General features: G+C 35.1%; 1 protein-coding gene across 2 annotated transcripts in view; it reads right to left on the bottom strand.

Annotated features, from left to right (window-relative positions):
- Positions 1-281: 281 nt before the first annotated feature.
- Positions 282-11510, bottom strand: part of LOC140150887 (solute carrier family 49 member 4-like) — a 33796-nt gene continuing 22567 nt past the window's right edge. For both annotated transcript variants that reach the window (XM_072173047.1, XM_072173048.1), the window contains exons 7-13: positions 10482-10559; positions 10130-10259; positions 7838-7946; positions 4478-4545; positions 3741-3859; positions 1930-2112; positions 282-1236 (exon numbers count right to left, since the gene is read on the bottom strand). In XM_072173047.1, coding sequence (XP_072029148.1) covers positions 1112-1236; positions 1930-2112; positions 3741-3859; positions 4478-4545; positions 7838-7946; positions 10130-10259; positions 10482-10559 — 812 coding nt within the window. In that variant the 3' untranslated portion in view covers positions 282-1111. The remainder of the gene's footprint in view (positions 1237-1929; positions 2113-3740; positions 3860-4477; positions 4546-7837; positions 7947-10129; positions 10260-10481; positions 10560-11510) is intronic.

Here is an 11510-nt window from a genome sequence, read left to right as displayed (position 1 = left end):
CAGATTTTTTTAAAAACATGTTGGCATGTTTCGTGTATATTTTTCACTTTTAGTTGTATTTATTCAAAACATTCAAATAGTAACATGGTGATTTACATTAATTTTATTAAAAATACACACATATTAAGAAAACCATAATTGCAGGTATATTCAAAACTGTAGAAACATTGCTGCAAATTACGTATTAAATGTAACATAAGTATAAAAAATATAATATTAATCAAGATATCAAAACAAATAATATACCCAGGCTCACACTCACCATGCTCACACTCACCATGCTCACCCTCACTGATAAATTTATTTCTATTTTAGTAAAAATTCCTTCCTTATTTCAGGCATAATGATTAGACCTAAACATTATGGGATTTAATGATGGATAAACCCCCACCCCCTTTGAAAACTTGGATCCACCCATGCTTACAATTGGTCGGTTAAGAAAGCAAAGAAATTAAACATGTCGAGGTAGGTGAGGAATATTGTGACGTGTCGTTTAAATTGTTAGGGTTTTTTTCGCGAGAAATCCTTAGATAATGGTCAATGTTTTAAAGGATAAACACACGCGAATATAGCGCGGTACAGAAGAAAGCATACACGCGCCTTTCATTGCATACACGCTTAGTACGCTACATTGACGCAACGCGCATGTTCCAGTTTGCCAAGAAATACTTCATTTTACTGTAGTTCTCCTTTGAAAGGTAATCCCAGCTACACTTATTAACCCAAATCCTTAGGAATGTGTCCCCGGACCAATTGCCATTAGAGATTCTCATATCACCGGCTAACGATCATTGGTACAATTCAGGTACGTCTGAATTGTCCTGCTTTTGCAGGATTTCCTGCTTTTTTATGGTCCAAATTTCCGCACTTTTCAGCTCGCTTTTAGCATTTTTTAGTCTCATTTCACAGGCTTTTTCAGGCTTTTTCAAACTTTTCAGGTTTTTTTTTAATGAATTATCATTTTCATGCCTGGTACATACACTATTTAAACAGCTCGTCATACAATAATATGTAGGCCTATCCATTTTAGAAATGATTGCTAACATTTGTACGTAAATTAATAATTATACATATTGTAACAGATGTACAAAAATGTTAAAATCATTTACATTTAATCATGTTTATTTTCTGCCACTGTGTCTTGTGATAACCGATTATATCTCTCTTGATAAACAAGCAGCATGGGTATACATATAGCCATTGCACCAAGTAGTGAGTAGTTCGTCCAGAGAACGCCTGCAGATTTATAAAAAGAAATTAATAAGCATTAATACGAAGCACTAACTCATGAAACAGATCGTTATACGTGTATATAATTTGGCAGAAATATCAATAACTTTATAGAATTATATAATACAATAAACATTTGCACATTTCAACTCCATTGGGATGTTTCAACTCTATGGTTTTTTCCCCCCCCCCCCCCCCCCCACCCCATGTACGCAATATGCCACTAGAAGAGAGACAGGCATAACGAGAGACTGAAAAAGAGAACAGCAAAATACAATACCCCAAAATTGTGAAATGATAGTTAAAATTATTGTTTCTTATTACCACTCAGTCCGGCCACTCGCATCGCGATTGCAACATTTTGATTCGGCGCGGTATTTACGTGGGATTATACATGTCTATATATACTGGAGAGAGACTGCGCATGTTAACTCTTCGCGCTTTAAAAAAAGTGCGGGTGAATCTTGGTGAAAAGCGGGCTCTTGCCGGCTTGCCCCTTTCTTTTCCGTGTCCCCAGGCACCTTTCTTTTTATCAGAGGGCAATTTTCTCTTTCAGTTTTTATTATTTTAATTTTTTTTTTCGAGGGGGGGGGGGGCACTCCGCTGGCTAATTCACTAAGTTGAATTACACAAACAGTTCAATTTTAAACACACCAAACCTTCTTTTCCATTTCAGCGTAATTTTACAACGATCCTTACCTATTGATGGGCTCAAAAAAACTAGAAGAAATATAAGACCATACAAGTTATTCAGCCAGGTCATAATCATTGCAGTGATACCTTCTGCTACAGGATAGGTGCCTTCCACGGTTATCTCAAAGTATAACGGAATAGTAGTTCTGATGATGACTGCTAATACTATTAAGGATACGTATACACTGGCTGGAATGGTATAAATAATAATTTTTTTCATGGAAAGTCAGCTCCGTAAAGTTCATTCATCATTCATTCCTTCCTTCCTTCCTGCATTCATTAATTAATTCATTCATTCATTCATTCATTCATTCATTCATTCACTCATTCATTCAATCAATCAATCAATCAATCAATCATTAATGACTTATTTCAATCTGAATTGCAAAATGTTACAATTAAAATACAAACATTTATCAAAATATATTATGTGATGCGATCAAGCCAAATCAGTCGGAACTCGGAAATATTGATTTTGAGATATAGCCAAACAAAGGCATTTTTTCCTTTTGTTTCCCCTTGTTTTGGGAACTCTTTAATTGCTCATATCTTTGGAACTGGTTGTTCAATTTCAATGGGGTTTTCTGCAAAATCCAGATTTGTAAATACTTTTTACTATCCAATAGAAAACTGAAAATTTAAAATTGCCGAGTTCCGACTGATTTTGCCTGATCGCATCACATATATCAAACCAATAATATATTAACAGTCTAATGAAAAAAACATCAAGCTCACCTCACCCACCCCACACACCCATCATACACACTGTCAACAAAATAATACACACCCACATTGCTTCTCACAAGACCTACTTCACTCTCTCACTCATTTAATCAATGTCATTCATATTCTACAATCACATAAAATATAGGCCTACAATGTAAAAGTGCAATGAATTTGTGTTGCTCTGTTCCTTTTTACTCAACAGGTAATAATGATTATTTGAAGTGCTACACTTGACTCAAACTAATGTTTACATTGCAACATTCAATTCAAGGCGCTACGTCATGATCATTGCATTAGTAGTGCTATAGAATGAATGTCTTTCTGTCACATCATGGCATGGTGGAACAGTATACGATAAATGAAGAAGTCTTTTAACGGACACATATTTTGTTAGATTTGATGACTGTAGCCAACTAATATAGACCCTGTGCAATAAACCAACTATTACAATTGATATGGCTCTAATTTTGTTGGACTGTTTTACGACGCCAGTTCGGTTCTATAAATATTCATATATGAAGAGCTTATTTTCAAACCGTGTTAAGTCCACAAACCCATGTTTCTGATTTACCTGTGCGATATTGCAATGGGTTGTGATGCTATTATAGGTATTAACATTTCAGTTGGATGTATCATTACAAAGCAAACATGTGGATAGATGTACAGTAACACTACTGTGTGAGGCCTTTGTTTCCCAAATGAGAACAATAGTCTGCATATTGTTATGCAGCAGTGTGGTAAATAATAGCTTGTTGATGGTACAACTCATTGTTGGTAATGTCAAACTTGTCAAAGTAATTGCGATTGTATCGCACAAGTAAATGAGACACATGGGGTTGTGGACTTAACACGGTTTGGAAATAAGCTCTTCATAATTACAGTTATATCACCTGCTTTAGTATTAGTACTTATCGTGTGATTTGCCCCGTAGAGGCCTCCTGCCGGACAGAACTTAATTCAAATGATGATGATGATATGAGTGCACCATAAGATAAACAATATACGTTTGTTGTATCACAATTATGTTACAAATGTCCCCAAAGACTTCAATCAATAATTATTGAATATTTTACCTAATTGGTCAAACTTACGTAAATTGAATGTAATTATATTGTCACACATCAGTGTTATCCAAACTACACAAACAGTTCCGCAAAAAGTCAACACAAGAAGTACAAGCTTCATTTTACCACCTATCAGATCGACGATTCTGCAATATATTAATACAAACGAAACTGTCGACTCGCCGACAATGGGCTGTCAGTTGAAAATCATACACCCCCTATAAAAGATGTGGCCTTCATCTCCCACACAGATTTCAAATGGAGCTGAGTCATTCATAAATTCACACTCCCTGTGTGGTAGATTAATATGTCTTCCTAAGGCTGCGATCACATAGAAGTATACGGTATACGGTATTCGCTATACGAAATACCCTCATTCGATCATGCTGAGTTCACATAGTATACTCCTTTGTTAACTCAGCCTGATCGAATGAGCGTATTTCGTATACCGAATAGCGAATACCGTATACCGTATACTTCTATGTGATCGCAGCCTAAGGGGATGCATGGATTTCAAATAGGATAGCCCAAATGGTTCGTAATACTTTGTTGCCACCAAGTATTTATAAAAGTTAACACCCATATGACCCAACTTGATCAGAATTAAATTTAAAAAAATGTTGAAGAAGTTACTAATCAAGAGATTTCACCACTTTCTTTAATGCTTAAACAAAATGTTTTATGTTTTCAAACAACATTGTACAGATAGTATCAGTAAAAAAAACTAATGTCGAAACTTTCTGCTCTGTTCGCTTGATATTTACCTTGCCAAAATCATACTTCCGATCGTACCAGCAATATTAGAGTAAAATCCTATCCATCCCACAATTCCCTGCGGTATACAACCAACACACAAAACATGAGATATAATGTCTTTAACAAAATGTTACAGGAGAGTGGTCCTTCAGATGGTGCTATATAGTCATCGGACAGGTCTGCAATTTCGAGACTGGTTTCTCAGTACAAAATTACTTGAAGATCCCAGCAAACACAAAACGTTTTCGACATCATTCGCAAAAGGTTATAAAAGGTTGTCAGAAAACGTTTAAATGTCGGGTTATATAAAGGGTATATTAAGAGTATAAAACGTTTGCATAACCTTAAAAAACATTTGTTGATAATCTACTGCTCAGCAAACAAAAATGTAATACAAAAACGTTTAAATGTCGGGTTATATAAAGGGTATAAAAACGTTTTAATAACATTCCAAAAACATTTATTGAAAACTTGATACAAAACATTCTAAACAGAATGTTATTTTGGGGTTGAAAAAATATTTTCCGAAAAATGTTTTCCCAAAATATTTGCAATAACGTTTTAAAAACGTTTTCATGACCTTTATATAACCCGACATTTAAATGTTATTAAAAGGTTTTCAAAATAACATTTTAAGAACATTTCTGTGTTTGCTGGGTTCAAATATTTTAACATAATGTTATTTAAGTATTGACAAAATATTTGGCAAAAATGTTTGCAAAAATAGTTTAAAATAACATTTTTGAAAACATTAAAAAATATTGTTGTAGTGTGTTTTCATACAAAACGTTTTAAAACGTTATCATGACCTTTATATAACCCGACATTTTAATGTTATTAAAACGTTTTTACCTAAACCAAAAGCCAAAATATAACTTATTTAAAACGTTTTTAAAACGTTTTTGTGTTTGCTGGGATGTTGAAGCAATGTGTTGCAGAAAGTCATCTAAAGTCTGCACAAAAAGTAACGCAGCTGTTATAAATTCGAATATAGCTTCAGAACTAATAATTGTTTTCACAGTATTTCAACATAAAAGGAAGGGTGATTTATTTACGCGCATTGTCCAATTTTAATATTAACAACATAACATTGTTTTGAAAGAAAAATACCCGAATTTAAAAGTTGTAGCTATTTGTATTGCATTGAAGCCAGCGCGAAGATTATGGAGGATATACGCGCCATAATGCCTGTGTAATAACCATTGATCGCTCTAAGCTGCAACTTTTAAATTCGGGTAGTTTACTTTAAAAGTACTACTGTGTTGTTAAATTTGAATGACATTTGACAAATGGGTTATCAAAATGCGCGTAAATAAATCATCCTTCTTTCTATGTTGAAATATTGTGAAAACAATTATTAGTTCTGAAGCTATAGGCGTATTTATAACAGCTGCGTTACTTTTTGTGCAGACTTTATATATATAGTCCATACATTACATTGATAGGGGTGAATAGGTATTAACTAGAATTACTGAGCCATATTCTGTAACACGGTCTATGAGGAGGGTGTTGCAACCCCCTAATTTTCTATTATAAAGGTCAGACACCGTTATATTTGGTACCAGTGTTTAGCTATTTAGTGATACCCAAATAAGTACAAACATTCCCCACATAATGTCGCCAAAATGTCATAATGTGAGCGCGGCCATGCAAATTTGGGAAATTCTGGCTATGTACGAAAGTATAGGCTAAAACTTCTACGAATATGCGAGTATCTAACAAGTAAAAAGTCAGTAGCTCTTGGAATAATTTTACAATAGCGAAATGAAAATCATAGATTTTACTGTAGAAACCAATGATGGGCCTCACAAACCCCCCTGTGTGGTAATTTTTGATGGCCCGTCCTATACACCCAGGTAAGTTGCTGGGATAAAAATGAGCGCAATGATGGATCTTCGAATAGTTGAGGCTGTTTTTGCGTAAACACGAACTTTTTTATGACGGATGAAAATTTTTTGGGGGTGGTACAACCCCCTCCCCATATGTAAAGGTTTCTATACCAAAACGATTCTCCTATAAACCATCATGCGCACAGTTTTCACCTCGACACACCTGAGCACACATTTTCCTCCAAGAGCTCTCAAGCAAGCAGTGAATTGTCTCCCCACAGTCTTTGATTACACTACACGGTTGAGTGCATAGCAATATAAGAGCTGTGGAGCTTCTAGCTGAAAATGGGCCTCTTTGATGTGTTCTTGTCGAAACCTCAAGTGTTCCCTTCATCCAATCAGAGGTTGTTTTTTTTTTATATCAAACGAAAGCTATCACTTCCCCATGAAATCACTTTTCGTCACTAGGTCAACAGATAACGCAATTCAATGTTATAGCAAGGCGAATGTGGAAAATATGTTGAAAACTACCTATCCAAGCACATTTTTTGGCCAAAATGTAGGTTGTAAAAGTCAAAACTTCAAGTGTTCCTTACAATGATGTTCAAATGTTATGTCATTAAATGATAAAGCACACTTATATCCCGGTGGGTTCAGTTTGTATTTAAAGGTAGGACGTATGACCGTTCCAGGATTTGAAAATGACCCCTATTTCACGGGAATCGAGGACATTTGCAGCAATTTTACCCCCTATTTTGCACGAAATCAAGGAAAATTTGCCCCCAAATACCTCCCCTATTTTTATCATTTTGAGGACGCATTTTCATTTCACCCCCTTATCGCGAGGAATCAAGGACATTTTTCCAAAATAAATACCCCTATTTTTACCATTTCAAGGATGCTTTTGAATTTTTCCCCCTATTTCACGGGGAAATGAGGACAATAACGAAAACTGTAGTGGTAAAACGTGGACGCAAGTCCTAGAAATACACCCTATTTTTCATTTCAAGGACAATTTTGCTCCAAAACACCCCTAATTTGGACAATCGCGAACAATTTTGTCCTCGAAAATTCCGCAGACATTTCTTGAAAAGTACCCCTAATTGGAACCATCATGCGTACACATTTTCAGTGAAGACTGAACCCACCGGGACTTATATTGTCCATTATACTAGCGTCGCTACACTAGAATGAGCAATGGCCAATTTTCTTTAAATTGCAAATCTTGTGCAAAAAGTTACCATTGTCGCCTGTTTTGTCATACGGTTGTAAATTCAATGAACTATGACCTTGCTTAAGAGCGCTTACAAATTGGTATGTTTGTAGTTCTAGGGGTAAACTCTCAGCCGCAGTACAATGAAATTCCAATAATTTGGATCACACTGTCACTCAAATCATATCCATCTTAGCTCAAAGGATGAGATTTTTTACCTGTTAAATGACTGTTAAATACGGATTGAAACCTGATAATATGCAGAAGACAACAACTATTTCAGAATTATTTATCAGTTTTTATTGAAAATCCTATTAAGTAATTACCTGGCTGACTTTATCGATGCCAAATATGGCGTCTAGCTGCGTTCCCCATACATCGTAAAATCCCGAACTTATGCTATAGCATAACGCAGGAAGCCAGAACTGGCTACTCCTGTATGGAGAGAGGTAAATAAACTTTATATATACATACTCATCATCATCGCTTTACCGTTCACCTTCTTACTCACGGACGTAGGAAGTAGAGAAATCTAAGAATTTGACACCAGACTTATTAAGGGAGGTGTTATGAGCGAACCGTGGTTTGGATTCCAGAGGGAGGGTGCCTGTAAGAGGCACAGCCATCAGAAAATGAATAACTGAGATCGCGCGCCAAATAAACTTACTGCAGTAATTTTCCAAGTCTTTAAAAAAAATAGACATAGGTGGGAATCGAACCCGTGCACTTGTTTGAGTCCACAGGTATTCCGGAAACAGCATTCAACCCCGAATTCAGAGGTCGATTTTGGGTTGTTACATGCAAATACAAACTAATTATATCATGAAAAAAACCACCAAGAGGACTAGGATACTTATTCAGAGCCAATCTACATTCTGTTATTTACAAAAGCCGACGGTCAAAGTAAAATTATAAAAGGAGCAAGACCAGATATCAACGTTAAATCACGGTAAGCCTAAAATCGCATCGAAAACGCAAAAATGCAGTCACAAAATTTATAATATTACTAAATCACCACAACGAATTGTAACGTAGGTATGCAGAAAAGAGTTGTATTAGCAATAACAAAGTATGTGCAAAAAGATTTGTCTTTGGCATGTCGCTTTTTTGAAAAATCAACAAAAATATGAAATTTTGGAAAAACGCCCCAAAATTTAAAACAAACACGAACCTTCCAAAATAAATATATATTAGCACTCGGCGGCCCAGTTACTACCTGTAGTATTGGTGCATTGGTGTATATTTTTGTTTAAAAAATGAGAAAACCTTCCCTAGGCTTTGATATACTCTACACGATAGTGCAAAAAGTTTACTTTTTGCTTGCATATTTTTCGAGTTATCTTGTCACAAAAATCGTGCAATATTGTCAAAAGTGAACTCTGAGAAATCGACGTTTTAGTAAAAAAATTTCAAAATTATGCACAAAACGTCCTTATATTTTAAAACGGTACGATTTTCACGCTTGTAAAAGCTGTACCTGGTGCATGGTCTAAATATGCATCTTTTTGCACCAATAAATCTATAATGTCTGCTTTCAGTGCGCCAAAATTCAAAATAATTAAAAAAATTTAAGTGGCATTTTGACTGGCGTGAACAACATACCGAATTCGCCTTGACTGCGTTGGACATACGCGCATAGTTGCGCCGCGTCACGCGACGCGACTCGCGCGCGTAATCACAATATTTCGCATTCGCGCATTTCTGACTCATTATTTCCCACCAATTTACTAAGCTGTCTTGAGCCATGTGACTTTTTAGAGTTGAAAAGAGTGAAACAAATCAAGCAAAACTACGAGTAAATATTAGCAAGTTGTATTTTATCAGTTTCAAGTGAAAGAATACATGTTAATGTTGACAAATAACAAGAAATCTAAAATCGGCCTTACAGCTAAACAATTCTACTAATTGTTTTTAATCATTTATGATTGGTTTAGTGTAGAAAATACAAACTTTTCCATAAAAAACATACCCGTTGTCATATTAAACACTGTAGTAAGTAATGCAGATGTCTTCAAAATCTGAAAGTTACTGTAAAATTTTAATTACTTATCCTATCATAGTCAAAGTATAGATTTTCTGAGGGAAATTTGACGAGGAATCTAAATATGGACATATTTTTTCTGTATTGGTTAGGGGGAAAATGTTTAGGTTCAAAATATGTTGAATTGTAAAAAAATCTAACATACTTTGGGACACCCTATATTCCGAGATTACCAAACAGCTGTGATTTTGGTTTCTTCCGAAGTCAGTTGGCTCTCCATTTCCTCTAACCAAATGAATGTTGTTTACTTCCAGTTTATTACTGTAAGTTGGTAATAAGCAATGCATTGAGTGACCCATTTTTATCAAAATCTTTTTATTCCACCCTGTATAACTTGCAGGTCACCCTGTATAATAAGTGGAAATGTATATATTGGAATTGCTGATGCCTTCAGCTTTCCAAAAATGTATACTTTTGCTAGTTTAGGGTTGATGATTGTCGAGATAATCTAATTAGAAACCCGATTGGTGTAAAAATTCATAATATTTGTCATGTAACGCTAAGGGTGGCGAGTTCAGGACACACGGCCTCATGTGAAGAGAATTAGCTGATATCAGGAAATCATAACAATACTCACCTGAATAAAATTTTGGCACCCGCTAGAAAGTCCTCTCGTTTTGTTTCGGCAGATGCACTAGGTGGTGTTGGAGGTTTTGAAGGGAAATAAACCAACGTCATAATGAACAAAATTGCCATAAATCCCGCTTCTGGAAACAGAAACGTTTTATCGTCGTCTTTAACATGTTTAACTAATCCTAGAACTAGATTTTTTATCCGTCACAAAAAACCGTAAAAAAATGATTACACGACATTTTTTTTATACTCCAATGGCTCTTTGATTTCTTCAAATATTGTTTTAATGATAGAGCGAATCCCCTGACCCTCTATAATTATCTATGAATGGTCAGGTAACCTTAGTGGCGACTTACCTATGTACATAAGTAGGTTTATTTCTTGTAGATGGTCATGTTTAACACTTGGTATCATTGTTGTATGAGGTTTATCTCCTTTAGAAGAAAGAAATTATTATTAGATCAGGGAAGTTGTTTTGCGCCTGAAGCGCTGTGCAAAGTGTTATCTAGATAGTCTCAATCTAAGTATAATACATACCGAAAAACATCAAGGTCATAAGGTGGTACTACACCCCCTGAAAAATTGTGTGACTAATTTTGCATTTTTCTCAAAAAAATAACTACACACTGGAAACACACCCCTACATGTCACAGGAGGAGTGGTGGAACGGCTATTTATGTCCACAACTCACTTTCTTACCGTATCAGAGATGATTTGAAACTTTGTACAAATGACATTGATTTGCCCCATTCAGAATCTGTTTTTATTGAAATTCTAAGTCCCACCACCAAGAATACAATTATTGGTTCAATTTATCGTGCACACAGAACTGATGTTAATTTATTTATTACCGATCTTGATCATAGCCTCAACACTATTTCTGCTGAAAACAAAATTGTTATATTTCCGGCGATTTTAATTTAGATCTACTAAAACACAGTGAAAATGATATTATTAATAATTTTCTGGAAACATTCCATAATAATAGTATGTATTCATTGATTGATAGACCTACCAGAGTGACACCTACTACTGCAACTTTGATTGATAATATTTTTACGAATGTTCTTGACCATCAAATCAAATCTGTTGTGTGTGTAGTGGGTCTAACTGACCATTTTCCAATCTTTCAATATACAAAATCAATGCCACTTCGATTTATTCAACCACACATTGGCACTACTCGCACTTATAACCAAAGTTCAATTGAACATTTTTATAATCATTTGAAATTGATTGATTGGAAGTTTGTCACTGATATGACATCTGCTGATGGTTCGTACGAAGCATTTATTAGTAAATTCCTTCATATTTATAACATTCATTTTCCCGTTAAGGGGGTACTACACCCATTGATTTTTTTTTTGCATTTTTTTGCATTTTGT

The sequence above is a fragment of the Amphiura filiformis genome, chromosome 4, assembly GCF_039555335.1.
Source record: "Amphiura filiformis chromosome 4, Afil_fr2py, whole genome shotgun sequence".
Lineage (NCBI taxonomy): Eukaryota > Metazoa > Echinodermata > Ophiuroidea > Amphilepidida > Amphiuridae > Amphiura > Amphiura filiformis.
Note: the sequence above shows the minus strand (reverse complement) of the source record. Positions and strands in the feature narration are given on the sequence as shown.